Genomic DNA, 22,254 nt, shown 5'->3' on the forward strand with positions numbered 1-22,254 from the left:
AAGAAATTTAAATAATTGGGTTTCACCCTGCTGCTTAAAATTGAGACTTTAATCTCAGGAAATGTTCCCAATAAAATCCGAAAGAAACTAAAATAATCGACAACACGACATACGTGTATACGTTTTGCTCGAGGAGGAGTAGGAACGTATAGAGGTGTGAAATCATACCGCATTCATTACTTTTATGATTTTCTATAAACCTATTTCAAATCCACCTATGTTTTCGAACCAAGATTGAAATTCTTAGCAAGGGTTTTAGATAAGCAGGTCGTTAAGTTGGATCTGTAATATTAAATTTGTATACAAGCAACTTGTAAAACTGATAATGACGTAATTTAATTTATATATTTAAATCAAAACATATATCTACAGATTACGATTAAGCTAAACTTTAGCTAGCAATATTTTTGAATACAGTTCAGAAACTTTCTCCCGAAAACTCGAGGTTTTTCAGCTTACCTTCTGTTTTATGCGAACGAAACTCATTGTTTTCACAAAACTCGAGGTTCTTCAGATTACCGGAATAAGGTGCAAACGCAGTTCTTCTGCAGCAAAGATCACATGAAAAATGAAACGTTCTTCAGCCTACGATAAGATAAGGGCATCTGCTGGCTAGAACGATAATAACTGATTACAAATACGTAGCATTAGTAAATGAAGAGAAGCTTTTTTCTTTAATATGGCAGAAGCAACAACAATTACCATTGTATTCTGGTATGCATGATAGCATGCATGTTTCTGATCTATTCCAGACATTATAATCTTCCTATAGCCATATGAGAATTGTCAGCTCTCCTTTTGCTCAAGTACTGGAATATAATTTGCTGCTAGGACAACTGTGAAACTTATATAATCGTATGGACGATACCATGACCTTCATCTGAAAACAAAGGAAGGATTTATTTTTCTTTCTTCAGTATTTTCCCAAGTTAGTCGATCTGTTTCACTCCAAAGTCAGGTGGTCTCCTAAAACGTATCAGGTTCTTAGCTCGCGATCAAAAAAAAAAAATAAATTAAAAAAAAAAAAATAAAATAAATAAATAAACAAAATAATACCCTTCATCTTTCAATATTTTTTGGCAATAATAACTAACTGTTATTGTTTAGGGCCACAGGATGACAATAATTGTCTGTCTGACTCTCACCGCGATCTTTTTTGAAATCATCGATAGCCTCGGGCTACACTATGGTGAAAATAACAGTAGGAACTAATAATCACCGTTTTACCAAAAAAAGAATGGAGAACATAATCCTACTTGTAAGCTGACAGAAAAAGATAATCGGATTGATTCTATGGGAAACGACTCTTGAATGGAAAAAGGAAAACGAAAACGGAAACAACAACATATAATACACATAGCAAACTGGAATGTAAGAGGAATAGCATATAAAGAAATAGAATTAGACCAGTTATTAAATGAAAGAAATTTTAAAATAGCAGTAATCACTGAAACAAAAAAGAAATTAAAAGGAGCTATGAGAACTGAAACTCTTAATGTGATATACAGTGGAGTCAACAGAGACCAAAGAGCACAAGCAGGAGTCATGATTTGGATTCATAACTCCCTTTCAAAACAGTCAAAACATTATAAATTATGGAATGAAAGAATAACAGAAGATAGAATAAAAATAGATAGAGGCTATTTAACAATAATTGGCTTATATGCCCCAGAAGAAGGAAGAAAACAGGATAATATTGATTTTTATAATCAGCTACAAAACATCTATAATAAAATAAATGAAAATGATTACATAATTTTAGCAGGAGACTTAAATGCAAGAATTGGAAACATGAAAATTATTAATAATATAGGAATACATGGAGAACGCACTCTAAACAGAAATGGTAAAAAATTGATTGACTTCTAACCTAAAAATAATGAATTCCTTCTATAAACATAAAGACATACATAAATATACTTGGGCAGCAAGAGGATGGAAATCAATATTAGATTACTTCATATTAAATGAAAAGACATCAAAATTTTCACTAGATGTTAGAGTTCACAGAGGATATGAAATAAGCAGTGACCACTTCCTTGTTAAAATAAAATTAAGATTACCACCTAAATGGCTACAAATAACAAGAACAGAAAGAAAAATTGAACCATTTGTTTATAAAACTAGACTATTGAATGACACAAATGTACAATGGCTATATGAACAAAGAATTAACCAATATCTAGATAGAATGAAGAAATAGAAACAGAATGGCTTAATATAAAAACGATACTAAATGCAGCAGCAAATGAAAGCTTAGGAAAGAACAAAAAATTCAATAAAAGAAAAAAACTGAAGGTCTGGGATGAAACAATCAAAGAAATAATCAAAAAGAAAAAAGAAGCCTATCACAAATGGTTAAGCAGTAAAAGATTAGAAGATGAAATAGAATATAAAAGAATAAGAGCCATAGATAAAAGAGAAGTCAGAAAAAGACATAGAGAATCATGGAATAAATTTGTTTCTAATTTAGAACATGATTTATATAAAATAAAACCCAATGTATATAAGATTTTGAAGCACCTAAATGCAGATACCAAAGAAAACATAAAATTAAACACTGAATTGAAATTAGAAGAATTTCTAAATTACTATACAGAACTGTGGACAGACAAATATTCTAAAAAAGACAACTGGCAAACAATTAACGAAAATGTAAAGGAAATAACTGAAGAAGAATTAGAAATCAGCCTGAAAGAAACAAGAAATAGAAAATCACCTGGAGAAGATAAGCTAGTTTCGGAACTATATAAATACGCAGGAACAAGATTCAAAGAAAGACTTATTATTTTTAAATAAAATTTACTCAACTGGTATCCCCCCAATAGAATGGAAAAAAGCAATTGTGATTCCTATCTTTAAGAAAGGTAATAGAGATGACCCTAAAAACTATAGAGGTATCAGTATACTAAATTCATGTTACAAAATATACAGCAGAATCTTAAATAACAAACTAATGAAATATTCCGAAAACTTTATTCTAGAGGTACAGAATGGATTTAGAAAAGGCGATCATGTACCCAGGCTTTTGCCTAAAATTAATAATAGAGAAAAGAAGAGAATATAATTTAGAAACGCATATTCATATATTGACTTTGAAAAAGCATTTGACAAAGTTAAAAGAAACGTATTATTTAACGTATTAAAAGAAAGACAAATACCAAATAATATCCTAAAAGCTATCACAAGTATATATGAAAATAATCAAAAACAAATAAGATTAAATCATGAGCTATCATATACAAGAGAGATAAACCACGAGGTCCGACAGGGATGTCCCCTCTCAGCAACTCTTTTTAATATCGACTTAAATGAAATAATAATAAAATGGAATAAAAATTTACATTAAGGAATTAAACTTTCACCTAAACGGAAACACTCTCCTCTTTGCAGACGACAAAATAATAATTACAAATTCTGAAGATAACTTGCAGAAAGCTATTTTAAATCTAAATGAGATATCCAAAGATTATGGTATGATAATATCAACGGAAAATTCAAAAACTATGGTCTTAAAGGACAAGATCCAGCTAGAACTAAAATCGTAATAGATAACAAGATCTTAGAACAGGTGAATTCATTTAACTACCCGGGATGTATGATCACATATGAAAATGAAAAAGATATAAACATAAAAATTGCAAAATATTTAAAAATAACAGGTGTAATTAACTCTATATTTAAACCAACACTAGTTCAAAAACAAACCAGGCTAAAAGTATACAATACATTAGCCCTACCGGTCTTAATGTATGGAAGCGAAATCTGGACAATAAAACAAAAAGACAAACAAAAATTAACAACAGCAGAAATGAAGTTTATGAGAAAAACTGCAAAGTATACCCTATTTGATCACAAAAGGAACGAAGATATTATGAAAGAATTAAACCAAGAACTAGTAGTAGAAAAAATTAAAAAATATAAACATAGATGGATGGAACACGTTCAAAGAATGAAAACATAAAGATTACCAAAACAAGCCTTAAAGTACAAGCCATTAGGAAAAAGAAAACGAGGACGTCCTCTTAAACGATTCAACGATGACTTCTAAGGCCGGAACAGGCCATGCTAAGCCTAAATCCTTGATACGTATGATGATGATGATGATGATGACCAAAAGAAAGCTACAGGGATTGAACTAATCCCTAGAAATTATCCTCAGAAGAACTCATCCTAACAAAGTTATAATAGGACTATTACTGGAGATTTTTAAATTAAATTGCCATTCTAATTTTATTTACTATACAACATAATCCTCTGAGTCTCCATGCTTAATGTTTCATTATTAGCGATGAAGAGTTTGAAAAAAACATTCTATTGATAATCAGTTTCCTGAATACACACAGATTGAGATAAATCAATCCAATTGATTTTAAATATTAGTCCTGTTGTGGGAAATAATTATACCTATATAATACAAACCAAATCGTAAAAGTAACTGATAATAAATAGATTATAAAGTTAGCTATTGTTATCTGAAGACCACATAAACAATGAAAATATATTCTAAGATAAAACATACATATTTTCTTTTTAAAAATTAAAGTGCTTTGGAAAAGAGGTTAACTGAGTACAGATACAGAAATGTGGTCACACAAAATAAAGTGTCACTATTTTTCAAGCCCTGATTTCTGTTGAAACCAAGAGAAAAGCATTATCATCATTACGCAGATTGTTTTCACATTTGCAGCCCATTCACACATACACCATCTGATTAAAAATATCCCGACACACTTCTGGTCTGATCAAGACGTCAGTTTACGAAGAAATTCGTAAACTGACGTCTTGATGTCACTATGACCTCACCGGTATAGTAGGAGGCACTGAGCTGTGTGTTATTCATTGATAGGAAGTATGAGCAGAATTGAGTACAGGGAGCTGAGTGACTTGAAACCTGGACTAATTATTGGTTACTACATCAGTAACAAATCGGTCAAAGTCATTTCAATCCTCCTCAAGTTGCCCAAGTGAACAGTTGATGACGTCATTGTGAAGTGGGAACGTGAAAGCACAACTATAACAAAACCACGGTCGGGTAGGCAGCGCTTAATGATAGACAGGAATCATCTAGTGTTGAAGAAGGCGGTTCATGGAAATCGCCGAACATCGAGTGAAATAATCATCCGGGAGTTCCGCAGTGCTACTAAGTGTTCACCCAGCACCATGAATGTGCGGCGAGAGATAAGAGGAATGGGGTTCCATGGTCGAGCAGCTGTCCATAAACCAAACACTTCTCCTGTGAACGATAAGTGCCGCCTCCAGTGTAAAGAGTGACGTCACTGTGACAGTGGACAACTGGAAACTTGTGATTTGGAATGAAGTATCGAGGTTTTTCATTTGGCAGTCCGATGGGAGGATCTGGGTGTGGTAAATGTCTAAAGAACGATTAATGCCAGCAGTGAAATTTGGAGGAGTTGGTGTTACAGTGTGGGGGATGTTTTTCATGGAATGGACTTGGCCTTCTCGTAACACTACACGGAAATCTAAATGCGGAAGAGTACAAGGACATTTTGACTAGTTGCATACTGTCTATGGTAGATCAGTTCGGTTATGACTATTGTCTGTATCAACATGGCAATACTACCTGATATAAAGCAAGGTCTGTGAGGGAATGGTTTGCGGAAAATAACGGTTCAGAAATATACTGGCTGGCCCGGAGCCCTGACCTGAACCCCATAGAACAACTTTGGGATGAATTAGAACGCCGACTTCACTTCACTCCAGACCCCAAGGACCCACATCACGAACTGCTGTGGCTACAGTTGTAAGAATGGGCTGCTATTCCTCAAGACGTTCTGAACCTGGTAGAAAGTCTCCCCGGCAGTTAGACCTGTCATAGAAGCAAAGAGTGGCCCCTCCCCGTATTAATGTCCACTACTGGAAAGTGTGTCATAAGGAAAATCTGATTACAGTTCGAGTAGGTGTACGGATAATTTTGATGAAATAGTGTAGCAATAAAAATTAGAATGACACAAAATGCATTTATTGAGTTGAAATATTATTTGAAACAGAAATGAAGACGAATGAAAAAGTAATAAGCACTTGAAAATAATGCATATTTAATTAATTCGTACACAAAAAACAATTATACCTAAAGAATGCAAAAATTTCAAAGCGATCTAGCCTTCTGCAGAGCTGCAAACTGTGATACATTTATATCTTCCTACTTAACTCTCCTTACTACAAAACTAAAAAAAAAAAGATTTACGTCATGAGCAATTCGCTCTCTCTTCTCCCCACTGTTTCTGTACGCTTTCAATTCCAAAGTAGTTTGTGTAGTCATATTATGGACAAACCATCATTTTGTCGAATACTTTGCATTATAGATAAATACTCACATACTGGCCACAGAATTAGAAACATTTTTTTTTATGTATAGGCATGCGACTCTCCTCAATTCCTTGTGCATAGTTCGTGAGATATGAACTGGAAACCGCCTGCATTAAATGCTTCGGTCAATTGCTGTACTTAGAAAATTCTGTGTGTCCATACTTTTTTCAAATGAAGGTGACCTTTCTGACAAACTCTCTTTTAGAACCACAGTTACTCCCTCTAACACAAACAATGAGGGTAATTTTCCCACTGATTAAACATCTCAGTTATCCTAGCTTTTAAGCATCCATTGAGCTCTGCTGTTTTCAAAATAAAGTCTGACGTGCACTTACAATAAACGTTTATCGAACTCCCAAAGGACCTTTGTTTTTCTCCTTGTGATCAACACTACTGACCATTATTGACAGTGGTATTGCTAAATATTTGCCTGGAACAGGTGATGAAACAAGTTACCAAATAGTTTGCAAATAATCTATGTAAGTGACGTCTACGTATATCTAAATAAATGTTTCCGATTCAGTGAACGGTATGTATATAAATATCTGTCACCTGCTACTTTCCAATGGAAGTAGAGAACACTGGTTTAGTCCAAAGTGAATTTTTTTTTTTTTTAAATAGGTAAGCTCTGTTTAGATGTGGTCTCCTTACAAATCTTTGATAGTTGAGGTCATGGTTGCCAATCATTCTGAAAACTTCGCATGCAAGAACACATTGCTGCCATTTGTTCCTAAACAAAGTGATAGTATTTCTTGAAATAGCGTGAGTTGTATTTTTTGTGAGTTGTGAGGTTTAAAAAAAACTGATAAGGTACCGTTAAAACAGCTGGAAAATTACAAGAGAAGACACCATAATCGTAATGCAAATCTTTTAACCTATCACTGAGTTATTTAACAACTAAGAAGAATATCTGTTAGAATTTGTTGTGGACCACGAGCTGATGATCTGTAACATAAAATTCCAACAAAAGGAGTAGAAAATGGACGTGGCGAACAAATGATGGGAAAAGTAAAAACATTATTGATATGATTATGATTAAAATAATATGGATAACATCAATACAGCAATGTCTAACTTTTCAAGTTGCGGATATAGACTCGGACCATAGTTTAGTGATTGCAAACATCAAGTTGAAATTAAATAAGAAATATAAATCCCAACATCAGAATAGAAGAGACAACACGAATAAGTGAAGCAGAAATAGGAAGAAGGTATAGAACAGTGTTAGAAGAGAAACTTAAAAGTGTGGAGAAAGAAAAAATCTCGAATTTAATAGTGAAAAGAGTAGTGAAGACGATACAAGATGCAGTTGAAGAAACAGTACCAGAAGAAGAAAAGATCAAGAAGAAATGGATTACACAAGAAACACTGAAGTTAGTACAGGAGTAAAGAATGTTGAAGATAAGAAGGGATACATCAGAACAAATAGAAGAGCAATAGAAGAAAGTGTAATGAGGTAAAAAAAGCAGTCAGAATGGATAAGAGGAAATGGTTAGAAACCCAATGCAACAATATAGAACAGTACTATGGAGAGCATAAAAGGTACATAGAATGATAAGAACCATTAATAGAAAGTGGCAACCGAAACAGACCACAATTAAAGATGAAAAAGGCAAAGTATTTATGAATAAAGAAAAATTGTACAGCGGTGGACAAGAAACTGTAGTGAGGTATATGAAGAAAAACTAGATTCAGATAGCATTGGGAAACTGACTGAAGAATTGAAGCAGATATCACCACCAGTTAATGAGCATGATATGGACATTTTAAGAGGAGAGGTAGAAGAAAGCTAAAACACAACATGAGTCCTGGTAACGATAACATTACTGGAGAAATGATTAAATATGGTGGTGAAAGTATGGTTACAGAAATGTATCAACTATGTAATATGGTATGGAAAGAAGGGAAAATGCCAGAACAGTGGGTGAAATCAATATTAGTAACATTATACAAGAAAGGAAATATTATAGAACAATTGCCTTGATAAGTCACCTTGGTAAAGTGATGGTGATCATATCCACAGAAAGATTGAGAACACAATTAGAAGCATAACTTGCAGATGAGCAAGCAGGATTTAGGAAGGATAGAACTACAATTCAACAGATTTTGACAAAGAGGTTAATAGCAGAGAAAGCTAGGAGAAAAAACAAAAACATATATATTTGCTTTGTTGATTTTCAGAAAGCATCTGACAGTATTGACCAGACAGTGACATTAGCAGTTCTGGAATCCTATGGAATTGATAAAAAACTAATAGCTATATTAAAAGATGTTTATCAGAATGCAGTTGCAGCAGTTAGAATAGGTGATGATTTGGGGAAATGGTTTAAAACATACAGAGGTACCAGACAGGGAGACCCAATATCATCGAGAATTTTCATCGCACATTTACAAGTGCAATGGATAGACTGAAGGAAGATAGCAAAGGAATATCTGTACACGGAATGAGAATTAATAATCTGAGATTTGCAGATGACGTTGTTAACCACGCTACCGGCCAAGACATCTATAGACGTTCAAGTTATCATGGATGCGAGGTGCATATTAAAATTGTAATAACATTGATATTACATTGAAATATATGATGGATACGTTGTTTTAAGGATACTTGCGACATAAGACTGAATGATATAATCACGTAATCACAAGAAAGATATTTATTTAACCAAATATTTCGGTCTGGAAATAGCAGACCATCGTCGGTGGTATTACAAGAACAGTTTAAAAAATATACAAGCTAGAATACTAACAATAGATCGTTGAAATTAGAACATGCCGCGTGATGTTATATCACTAAGTATGAAACGAAATATTTTGAAGTAGAAACATGATTGAATTTGCTATTAAAAAAAAAAAAAAAAAAAAAAAAAAAAAAAAAAAAAAATAATGAGTAATCTTGATTAGGCTTTCCCAGATTTTTGATATAGATATGCAGTCATTACGATTCAGGTTGGGATGATGCAGCAAGGCCTCCACGCTTTCCTTGAACAAACGTTCGAACCTATAACGGGATCTATGTAAGAGGCGCGTTTTGGACCAAAGGATGCTGTGGTCAGTTTCAATCCCGTGTTGAGCCAAACCAGACTTTTCAGGTTTATTTTCATGTTGTTCTCACCAAATACCATTGTCTTTGTTTTTTCCAAGTTCATAACATGTCTAAATCTCTTTCCTTCCTCATTTAACATCTGGATAACATCTGGAAAAGTAAAGTGATCAACCTGCAAACAAATCTAAGAGTACTGGAAACATGGAAACATTTTTCAACGATCTATTGTTAGTATTCTAGCTTGTATATTTTTTAAACTGTTCTTGTAATACCACCGACGATGGTCTGCTATTTCCAGACCGAAATATTTGGTTAAATAAATATCTTTCTTGTGATTACGTGATTATATCATTCAGTCTGATGGATACGAAGCGTATGAGAATGCGTATTTGATCCATAATGGCCGGTAAGGTGGTTAATATTGAAGACGAAAGTGAAGTAGAAAAACACTAAAACTGTTAAATGAGGAAGGAAAGAGATTTAGACATGTTACGAACTTGGAAAAAAACAAAGACAATGGTATTTGGTGAGAACAACATGAAACGAAAGATACAAGTGGATGGAACTGATATAGAAAATATAGAACCATTGACATATTTGAGAAGTAAACTCACATATGACTTGGACTGGAAAAAAGAAATAAAAATCAGGATTGCAAAGGGAAGAACAAATCTGAAGCCCATGGATAACATCTGGAAAAGTAAAGTGATCAACCTGCAAACAAATCTAAGAGTACTGGAAACATGCATCTTCAGGGGTGTACTGTATGGATCTGAAACGTGGGTAATAAATAAGGAATCAAGAAAAAGAATTTTGGCATTTGAAAGAACTTGTTACAGGAAGATTCTGAGAATAGGATGGGTACAAAAAATCACCAACGAAGAGCTCTTTCAGAAGATACAACGAAAACAGAATCTAATGCAGAAGATTATAAAACGGAAGCTGCAATTATTTGGACACATCTGTAGAATGAGTGAGGACCGGAAGATAAAGACATTTATGTTTGGTCTACCTCTTTGGTATCCAAAATACCAAAGAGGTAGACCATACAGAGAATGGATAGACGCGATAAAAGTCTGGTGTGGAATGGGTGTACAAAAACTGCGACACTGTGCACTGGACAAAGAAAGGTGGAAGAAGATAGTGAAGCAGGCATCGGACATCAACGGGCAGTGAGCCCATGGTTCGTGGTGATGATGATGAATAATATCTGAATAGTATTTATTTATTTATCAGCAGACATTATCTCAGTTTGTCATTTAGCACTTTCAGTATGCTGATGACCGTCCGTGCGGTTAGCCAAGTGGTTTTGAGCTTCGCAACCATATGCCTGGGGAAGGAGTGTCCTTGGTTCGATTCCCGTCGGAGACGTGAGGAGCTGAAGGATCTTCCTCAGCCATAGCCAAGTTAGCCGGTCTTGGGCGCGGGCAGTAGGTTTTTTCCGCCAGTTTATCTGGTGTTTTTCATCCCGCAAGCAGGCAAACCGGTCCCGTGAACACACATGGATACAGCCAAGAATACCTTGAGGCATAGGAGTGACCATTCTATCCTCGTATTTCGGTTACGAAATCCAAGCATGCTTGGAAGGTTGTGGGCCTTAAAGGCCTGTTAAAGCCATTGGGATAGATAGATAGTATGCTGATGACCGGCTTTGGCTGGAAGTTCACATGAAACTGATACAATAGTTGTTAAATGACCTCCAACAAACTTTTAAATGGCCTCGGGAAGTTACTTTATTCCTAAATCAAAGTTCACATTAAGACTTCACGCACGCAAAGCAATAGTATGATGAAATACCAGAAATACTACTGAATTTCAAAAGCAAAGCTAAACCTCTCTTACTGCATGATTTAATTTTTTGGTGCTCATATGTTTCAAATGATGCTAAAGTGTTAAACATTAAACATTTGATTAAAATTTTTAAAGAAAAAGATAAATGATTTACCATATTATTAAAATCGTCGTATATATATTAAACAGATTTAAAATTGAACAATTTTAAGAAGAAAACGTGGATATTTATCACCTTTACTACCTAATTAGCACCTTACCTCGACTGTCATTAGATAAATATGGTGCTGGCAATGAATGTGCTTATTTCTGATGCTAGCATTAAACGAATGAATTAGTTAACCTTTTTAGTGTGGGGGTGTTTAGGTACTCAACATTCATTAAAGTTATTTTGATAAATTACTGACTTGTACTATTATTACTGTAAGAGTGTGTCATTGTGTCAGTACATAGGTACTCCAAACTAAATAAATGAACATTTATTGAAATACCCGTGCCATCTTTGCAACTTTGGGCAGACTTGCCACTCTGTTACTATTAGAATCCAAGAACATCGAGATTATATAAGATACTGTATCTGGAGGTTCAGGCCTTGCTTCTTATGCCATCGACACTGGACACAGAATTCAATGGAACCATATCAAGAAGCTACATTACAACAGGTTCAAATTTCATCGTCTATTGTTTTAATCGTATAAAGCCCAAGCCATCCCTAATCTTAATTGTCTATAATTTTTTTAAAAAATTAATGAAACCTCTATTCCCACTTCTGTGATCTGTAATAGTGTTTCATCCTACTGTATAGTTGCAACCGAGACAAGTGATACTATATGCACGCTAGATTATTCGTTCTCGTATCCTATTCCCTCAGCAATACGGATCGTTGGGATAGTTGTATGCTACCATACTAGGTAGATGATTATGAGCAAGGTGGTTTCCCGTTGCCTTCCTTGCCGTAAGTATTTACAACTGTAGCCGTATGTGTTCACGGGACCGGTTTGCCTGTTTTGAGGGATGAAAAATCTCTCTCACGCCGTATGAGGTTGGTTAACTCACCTTTAGTCGAAAGAGACCACATGAAGGTTCCTCATGTAATAGACTGGAATTGAACCCAGGTCTTCGTCTATATCGACAGAGCTATGGTGGTTCTATTCTGTATCATAATGTAAATATTGTTACCAGTTCGTGAGGCTTGTGATTCAGCAATCAGACTTGAAAATCATGCCCAAGTCATTTCTTTTGCTCATGATCCCTTGTTACAGCGAATAATCTAACAGTGCTTTTTTTGTCTCAACACTATTAAAAATGAAAAAAAAAAGGTGGGGAGGGATTACATCTTATTTCTTATTAAGGATAACCTCATTAAAATTCTAGATATTTTAACCCAGACTAAATCAAAATTATTATTGAACTCTCTCTCTCAGTAAATGATTCGCTATTCCCTCTTTATCACAAAGACAATGCTTAGTTTATTCGAGATGCCTAGCCAATGTTATTTTGAAAAGAAAACTACAGAATTCTCTACATACCTCACTGGACACACACACAATTCTGTAGCAAACTTATTATCTTCCTCAGATGGCAGTAGTGCCTTCTACACGTATACGTAATTTCAAAAGTACAGTTAGAACGCGATAAGATGACGTCATTTCGAAACCAAAACCTAACCTACCAGTCAAACACTTGCTTAATCTGAAACGAATGTGAGAAGCGCCATCTATAAGTTGAATTCATTTCAAAAGTGTAGCCACTGAACGCTCTCTCTAATTCAACGTCAGTTCTAAACTGAAACCTAACCCAGCAAGAAACACGTGGTAATCCTGAAACCAATGTCTCCTCAATAAATTTCATTAGCGCTATGTACAAGTAAATGACATTACGTAAACAAAACTAAAATAATGGCGTCACAAACGGCTCTCAATTTAATGAACTGTATTCCTTAGCTTACGGACTACCAGCGCCATCTATTAGTTTTACAATGAAGCTAAAAATAAATACAATGGAAATATTTCATTGCGTTACGAAGAGAAACTGCCTCCATAATTAACTTGACTCTTTTTATATTAATTTATTTTTCATTTCTCACTATTATGCCTGATTTTTTTTCTTAGTTTCTGTTGTTATAATCAAATATCTCTGTGAAACTAGAGTGTTATTGAGAAATAAATAAGGAAAAAAATCCATGTCATATCGTGGGTGATAGAAGTGTGTATACAACAGCAGCGGTGCTGTTTAGCCCGAAATGTATTCACACGAAGCAGAGGAGACAATGTTATATCACATTGAGATCGTCTTCGAACACAACTGATAACCTATAGAATTTAAGAAAAGTCAGTCATGCTTTGCAAGGCATTGCATCTGAATAACGGAATCCACAATTACCCACTGAACTTAAATGGTGCTTATTATTCTGTATTAGTAAATCACAGCGGAACAGCATCTTATAAAGCAGTAGTATCATCTAACAGCTAAAACAGAAGAATATCGTTGTATATCTTACAGTCAATAGCTTGCTAACAAAGTCTTCCCTTGTCATTAAAAAGAATTTATGTTATAGTTTCTTTCGAGATATTCAGAATTACACTTAGTTGTATATTTCAATATATATGGCACGAGGCATTATGGAAGATTCTAGAACATTATGGTATTGACAACAAAATCATTAGCATTATTAAATCTCTTTATTCTTCATAAAAATTACAGCAGTAAATCAATCCGGGCAGAACAGTAATATTAGGATATGCCTGATTGGAGAAACTACTAAAAATATTACAACAATATTTAGAAAACTGAAACTTGCTGCTGAAAAATTAGTATTATACATCAAGATTAAAACCCAGGGGACCAGACTCGAGCACAATAGTCCAGATGTGGGCCTTATAAAGAGAATAACAACTTCCTTATCGCTACTTGTTAAGGTGTTCTTCAATAGCCAAGTAATCTTATGGACTTCTTAGCAATATGTTCTCTAAACTTTAGCTTTCTGTCTACTAACCCTTCATCTGTTTCCTGAAATACAGTGCCCTCAATGCGATACGGCTTGTAATTTGCTTATCCCAAAATGCATAACTTTACATTTCTCCATATTAAACAGATACCCATTCATTTTTGCCCATACTGACCGCCTATTTAAATCATCCTGCAAGTTCTCCACATCGCCTTGGTTAACTATAATGCTACCTAATTTCGTATCTTGAGCAAACAATTGAATATTTTTTGCCCATACTGACAGCCTATTTAAATCATCCTGCAAGCTCTCCACATCACTTTGAAATCCACATCGCCTTGATCGCCACATCATTTATGTATAAATTAAACAGCAATAGACACAGCACCGAACCTTGCGGAACACCACTAGTCACCTGTTTGCACCTCGAGTTTGCTCCTTCATATACACAATATCAGAAACTACACCAAAAAAAATCTGATCCTATATTTATTAGTCCATAAGTCATTTTTATACCGGAAATAATGTAAGAATTGCTCTATTTTTTCTTACAATATTTTCCCGAAAGCAGCAGACCGAAGTTTCATTGTAATTGTTTCCTTTGGAAGCTTTCTTACATTATTTGTGTGTGAGCGTCTTAGTGAATTTTCAAGCTTCTTTATTCGGACTTGTAACGTGCTTCCCATCTTTCGTCAGAGCTGATTATAAGTTGGTTTAAAGTAAACCCTTGAGTTTTAAAATAGGGTTTGATTTCAGGAGTGTATTTTCATGTTCACTTTTGGATATTCTTTTCTTTAATTATAGTGACTGAATAAATCATCTTACATTAATGTGACTTGGTATTTCTCTCATTGATCTCCCAGCTCCACTACATTCTTCATTCATTAACAGTACCGTTTTTTCACTCGGTAATGTCTTACTGAAAGAATCAAATGTAACTGAATCTTCCTTAAATAAAAATTGCAATGGTTTGACAATAACACTGGTTATACAAAATATCGAAATACGTAATGTTCTCAAGAGGAAAATGTTTTCTTTTTAGACTTACATTTTTAAGTATGAGGACTACATTTAAATAATCACAAGAGTGGTCGAGTAAGTTATTATTCAAACAACAAATTTCATTGATATTCTTAGTAAAATGCATTTAATGTATGGTTTAATTCAAGAAACCGAAAAAATCGACTGTAATTTATTTTATTGTCATTCAAAATTGGTGAAATTAATACACTGAAACTCCAAATAAAAATTGGAGTATCACGTTCACAAAGAATAACAAGAAAGAAATATTTCTGCAATATAAAATTTATTTCTGAAAGACATGGAATTTATTATACTTCTCCATAAACCGAAAATAAAACCCCTCAACTCTATACAAAACTGTGGAAAACATTGCAAAAGATTAAAACTATCTATATTTAGTTACATATAGCCCAATGTTTGATTACAAATAATTTTTTAGCTGAATTACATTACAAAAGTATTCATCATTCACGCTGATGTACTTTTCAGATGAATATAATATTCAATTTATAAATAAACAGGAGATTTCAACAGTTTTAATACTCTGCTCTACTGATTCTGGTGATCTGAGAACAGCTGTTGAGAAATTATATTCTTAAATACAGAAAAAACGGCTGTCAAAATAATAATAAAATCGTAAATATATTTTACAGTTATGCAAATAAAGTTTGATAACACCATTCAAGTTAAATTTAATCAGACTTGCCTTCACTTTATAAGCAGCATAAATGTAAGGGACTTCACACACCACATATCTTCTGGTTTTGCACTAAATGTTAAACAAGGCTCGTTACAATATGCCGCACGAACGAATGAATTCCTCATATATTTCTTAAATCTTTTACTAAACATCACAGTCGTTTGAAGTTTGTCTCCTTCTTTAACATACAGTAGAGAAGGATTAATTTTATTCAGCTCCGATGCACCAGTAATTTTTTTAGACTCATCAGAAGAGAGTGATGTTAAACAGAATACTTTATTGCAATATGTTTCCGAATTATATTCAACCTCACCATTTATAAATGGTTCAACAAGCAGCATTGATTTCTCTAGAATTTCAACTGTGAAAGAAATCTTATTATCCAGACAAGTGTACAGTTGCAATCCTGTGGAATTCCAATCTACCCTTGTTTTGTCAACAGTGAGCTTTGAATATGATGAATAACATCTTGGACCTCCACTGTTAATGCCAAGGGGTGCATTAGGTCGGATTGGTGTATCACATATTTCACTTCTGCATAAGAAAGGTCCAATTTCGTCAAATGTGAACAATTCTGTTTTGAGCACATTAGCGAGCTCTTCTGATGACATAAGAGAAAATCTTACACAAGGGAAAGTAGGCGAGAGTACTTCTCTCAAAAGTAGTTTATTTTGTGATTGTTGGGTTCTCGAGAGATAATGTGTCCCCCATTTTTGAATAGCATCAAACACAGAATATTCTGACTGAAGTGTCAATGTTTCTCTACGCACTATGTCGTCCACTGTGTTCTGCTGACATTGCAAGAAATCACATGAATTAAGAATGGTTTCCGTATGTCTGTCAATGATGTCGAGACAATTATACATGATCTGAGAGACACTCATACTTTTAGCAAATTCATAAGCTTTGCATACGCATCTTGACTCGGCCTTCACTTGTTCCAAAAGAAATATTTCAATTTTCTCCATGAGAAATGCTAACTTGTATTTTTTTGCCATGGAGAACACTTCCATCGCTGTGTCTATTGATGGAATTGAAATTTCATCTGTGTACAGATACCTGAAAATAATAAAAAGCTTGATATTCCAATTACAATTTATAAATCTGAAAACGAAAGTCAAGAATACAGTTATCTAGGCGAAACATTCTTGCTGTAATGTGTGAAAAGTTGAACAAACATCGCGCCAAATCAGTTTCTTTGAGGATAATTTTAAACAGCTGTCCTTTCGAGCGAAGGTAAGTTTTATAGTCTTGCACAAAGTTGGGTAATATCTACAAAGTACATTTATTCTTCCTTCTTGTAAAACAGAAATCTCTCTCTCTCTCTTTTTTATCCTTCTCTAACTTGACGTACAAAGTTTCTTTGCAGCAAGAACTGTATGATAGTTGGAATTACTGTTAATCCTTCAAAATATTCACAAAATCCTTTGAGTAATAATTGGATTCTGTTTGGTCGGAATGGTTGAATTGTCTATCGATGCATACTCTGCCATTTTTAAGTGATAGCATGATCATGACATATTTATTATTTTCAGGTGTTAATTGACTTTTTTTAGGATGAAAAATAAATTTGTCTCTCTTTACTGAAAAGAGATTACAAGTGCACCTCTTCTGGACAAGTTTACTCTACGGATCTTCATCAATTTACCAATCAGTTTTGTTGATTGGTAAATTTTAACCCATTTTGTTTGTGGAAATATCCTGATTATATATTTAGAAAATTAATATTTATACTGACTAGAACCCGAGAAGAATAACACAAAAAAACTTTAATGAATCACGACTAGTTTCATCGGTGCCCCGACTTCTTCAGGTGAGTAAGAAATAACATGAAACTTATAAAACTAACAAGGTTAAAAACATGGACTTTTCAGCTTAATAAAAAGAAGAAGAATAGCAACAGTCATATCTGAAATAGTAACCGCGTGTTATTGTTAGCGTGAGTTGAATGTGAGTGACAGCTGATTTTAGAGCGCCAGTAATGGATTACTGCGCTATGGGAATCAGGTAAACTGTAGTTCAGATTGTTGTTCATGTGTGAAAGGTCCAGAACTATTTTTTTTTTTGATTTCTACAATGCGTCTTTCAAATTCATCCTTGCATATATAAATATATATGCATAGATATATAAATTGGTCGTGGGGTCCCAATCAATTTCGTGTTGACGTTCTTCTAGGTTAGAGTTGGCGGAGAAAAGAACATGACTGGAAAGGGCGATCGCTCCGGTTCTTCTGTAGGATTTGTCACGTCGATTTTCCTCAAGACGTAGTGAAATAGATTTATCTGTCTGACCAAAATAAGGTCGACCACAGTCGCACACAACTTTATAAACACCTGGAAAATGCAGTTGGTTGTGTTTTGGCCGACTCAGAAAAGAAAGAAGTTTTGCCAGAATGGTATAGTCGGTTTTTTTGTTGAATTTCTTCATAATTCTAGCTAGGTTTGGGGTAAGAGAGCTAATGAATGGTAACTGCATGTGAGTGATAGGGTTAGATTCATCTTCTTGTCCAGGTTGTTGACGTGGTCTCAAACGTTTAGTGATGTTACGAGATGAATATCCATTATTTAAGAAGGTGCTTTTCAGGAAGTTGAGTTCTGTTTGAAGGTCTTCTTCTGTGGAAGTAAGACATCTTGCACAATGGGAAAAGTGGAGATGATGCCAAGTTTCTGTGGAGAGAAGTGATGAGAAGAGGCATGCAAATATCTATCAGTGTGGGTGGTTTTTCGAAAAAATCGAAAATTTAAGATAGTCAGGTAATCTACTGACCTTTAGATCCAAAGTGCCAAGAGTCCTTCAGAATGCTACAGCAGGTATATGGTATAAACGGAACATTACATCAAGCAATTAATTGTCTCTCTTTAAGCTATAAGTCAGCAGTTAGAATTGAAGGAGGTACAGGAAGATGGTTTGAGGTAAAATCATGTGTGCAACAAAGGTGCACATTGTCTCTACTGTTATTCATTCAGTATTGTTATTCATTATCTATATTGATCACGTTATGAAGGAAAGTGGTATTAAATCTGATATCAAAACTGGAAATGTTAATCTTAGCTCTTTACTTTATGCAGCTGATGTTATACTTCTGAATAAATCCAGTATGTCTGCAAGATTCCCTGACTAAATTGAATCACTGTTGTAATAAATTTGGTATGAAAATTGACAATAAATAGATAAAGACAATGAAAATAGGCAGAAACATTGAACATATAAAATGTATCCTGAATGGTGAAACTATAGAAGGGATTTTATTGATTATAGAAATGTTCATGACTAAAACCGGTAAACAAACAAAACTTTTAGTTATTAGTTTTGATTTTATTTTATTTTGAATGGTATGCATGATTGTAATCATTGACATATTCAACTGTACTTTTGAACTTGGAAAAAAAAACCTCCTTGAATTCTATTTATTTCCTAATTTTCTAATGTTTTCCAAGTTTGAAGTAGTACGTGAGGAACAATCACTTTTTTGGGAATGTTGCTGTCATCAATGAGCAAAATAAGGAACTAAGAAGATGACATGGGAGAAACTTTTCTCCCGTCATCTTTTTCCAAGCTTGTAAAGTTGAAGTTGATTAGAACCGTGTTTTCTTTATTTAAATTAAGGGGATATTAAATCCCATATTGTTTTAAAACCAATAAGAAAATCAAAGATCGGAGTCAAAGAGTTTCATGCCGAATATAGTACAGTAAACTATAAAAGTATCGGCCACTACTAGCGTGAGCTAAAGCACGTAGTCTAAAGTATGTACTACAAACTCGGGCAACTAGTAGCAAAGGTGGTAAAGTTCTGATCGCTATTCTTAGTATTTTCCCATAATGGAAAACACATTTCCTAGGAGATGTATGATGTTATACATGGTGGGAGGTCACTACCCAGACCAGTTTCAACCTTTATTATATTTATTTTTACTAAAAGAAAACTTTATGTTTTCTTTATTTGTCAAAACATATGTATTACGCCGCACTGTATGCAACTTGAAGAATATCTGTAATATGACGTACAAAATTTTTGGACCAAAAATATTGTGTATTGTAAAATTAAATTACAAATTATTTAAATATTAATATTAATATAATTGTCAGTTAAGATAACTATAAAATTAAAATCGCTGCTGTGTAGAAACAAATAGTATCATGAAATTTAAAATGCAAAGAGTTCAAAAGTAATGAGAAAATCCCATCGGATAGGAGCAGAGTTGTTTGAATTGCACAACGTGAGTTAAAAGACTAGAGATCATGAAAAAATGCATGATTATAAACTGTTTTGAAAGCGATCAATGTTTTTCTACCACTTAACACACACACACACACACACACACACACACACACACATATATATATATATATATATACATACATATATATATATATACTGACTATAACCGAGACTAGAATAACAATTAAATTTATTCAAAACGCAGCATGTTTCATCGGATTGTCTGACTTCTTCAGGCGTGGGAACATAGAAAGCAATTAAGCACTATAAGAAACATCGTATCACTATAAAACGACTGTTATAAAATCAGTTAGCTTTGAACTGTAGCTACGGGCCGTGTTGAAGTTCTATTGTTAAGTAACTGCGTGCGTCTGATTTCACGCGTGTGCCAATATCGGATAGCAGACTGAAAGAGTCCGGTAGATTATAGATGAGGTTATTATTTATGTGATGAGGGTCCATAACAATTTCCTTAGAGTCGACTATGCGTCGCTCCACCTCGTCACGGCATATATGAAGGTTTGAGATTGTTGTCCAGTTTATCTCATGTTGACGGTCTTCATCATTTGTGTTTACTGAAAACAGTACATAGCTTGACAGGGCACTTGCTCTAGTTTTTTGTTGGCAATGTCTCTCTGATGTTCTTCTAGACGTAGGAGGATGGGTTTTTCAGTTTGGCCGTAGTATTGCTTCCCGTAGTCACACGTGATTTTGTACACTTACAATTCCCAGAAATTCTGGATAGAAATTCTGGGGATAGAAAAAAATGGGTTTGATATTTGAAATCAGCCCACCCAAATTAGTAAAAAAATAAGTGGCAGACAATAGTCAGCTGAAAAAAAAAATTTTTTGTTGGCCAGTGTAATTATTATTCATACTTTAATGATAGAAAAGATTTCTCCATACTATGATGTCTTTCCTGAATTAAACGTTCATAACAAAATCCACGAAGTGTTTAATTACATACAGCTCTTCAATTTTTAGAACATTAAGTAAGTTTGGAATACTAACGTTTAATACGTCATAATTATTTTCAAATTATACAGCTACCGAAATATTTAATACAAAATAACATAGATTTCTTGCAAACAGTGTACTGAGTCGACTCCATTACGTTCAGAAACTTCAAACCGTATTTAAATAATACCAATCAAAACTAAATCTTACCAAATACACAACACAAACCAGTGTCGTCGGCTGCACAAATGAAAAATATAAACACTTTCCCGTAGTCTCGTATATACTCGGGAACAGATAATAGCGGGAAGATAGTGTTTGCTTATTTCATTACTTTATCGCGGTGATATCGCCTACTAGTGATTAGTCTTTTTGTAAATATGTCATTATGCAATTGTAATTTTTAAAGAATTTAGTGCAAAATACTGTGCAATATATATACATATTTTCAAGCTTTTTTTAAATTGCATTTATAGATAATTGAGAAAGATAGTTCATATCATCTAACGTTGCATAATAACCTAACAACTACACCTATGACATCATTTCCTCCTAGGACTTGATCTAGCAAGGTAAACTGCTAAAAGCATTTCCTATTTAACAGACGTGATGACACTCGAAAAGAAGATTCTTACTAAATATAAATGATTTTATACTGTGTACCGCTACCACGATCAAGTTACTACTGATAATTAAACATTATCTGAGGGTATTGTGTCGGTAAATAAGTAAGTTCCTCTTGTCTAGTTTCGTTTGCTCTATTTTACATTATTAGAAGTTTAGAAAAGCAAAGCAGTTAGGAAATTATTATTATTATTATTATTATTATTATTATTATTATTATTATTATTATTATTATTCTCGAAAAAACTACCTCCAAAATAGAAAGCATATCACACGTATCGGATCAAACCGAAGCAGAGAGCTACCAGTAACCTGTGGAGTGCCACAGGGAGCTGTACTCTCCCCAACTCTATTCAACATTTACACGCACGATATTAATCAGCTACCACTCAAAGGTAAGATATTCCAATATGCAGACGATACAGCAATAATATCCATCCATAATAACGCAAGCATAGCCCAAACAAATATGCAACATGATATAAATCTGATCATAGACTGGCTCACGAAAAACTCCATACACCAAAACTCAGAAAAGACAAAATTAATGATATTCAGAAATCCACTGACTCGACCAGTTGATAACAAATATATAACCATCCAACATCCACTTTCC

The 22,254-nt window shown here is 34.0% G+C and overlaps 1 protein-coding gene across 5 annotated transcripts in view; it reads right to left on the minus strand.

Moving 5' to 3' along the window:
* The window catches only part of LOC150106054 (BTB/POZ domain-containing protein 6-like), a 179,193-nt gene that overhangs the window by 13,232 nt on the left and 143,707 nt on the right, over positions 1 to 22,254 (minus strand). The window contains exons 1-2 of one of the 5 annotated variants that reach the window (XM_090393800.1): positions 12,697 to 12,747; positions 460 to 612 (exon numbers count right to left, since the gene is read on the minus strand). The exons of 1 other annotated variant lie outside the window; for it this stretch is intronic. In XM_090393800.1, the coding sequence (XP_090249926.1) occupies positions 460 to 486 (27 nt within the window). In that variant the 5' untranslated portion in view covers positions 487 to 612; positions 12,697 to 12,747. Of the gene's footprint in view, positions 1 to 459; positions 1,199 to 12,223; positions 12,326 to 12,696; positions 12,761 to 22,254 lie in introns of those variants that run through there. 3 more of the 5 variants (XM_090393801.1, XM_090393803.1, XM_090393799.1) reach the window with 3 other exon arrangements.

The sequence above is a fragment of the Typopeltis vanoorti genome, chromosome 6 (assembly GCF_054136105.1).
Source record: "Typopeltis vanoorti isolate ZY-2024b chromosome 6, IOZ_Tvanoo_1.0, whole genome shotgun sequence".
Taxonomy (NCBI): Eukaryota; Metazoa; Arthropoda; class Arachnida; order Uropygi; family Thelyphonidae; genus Typopeltis; species Typopeltis vanoorti.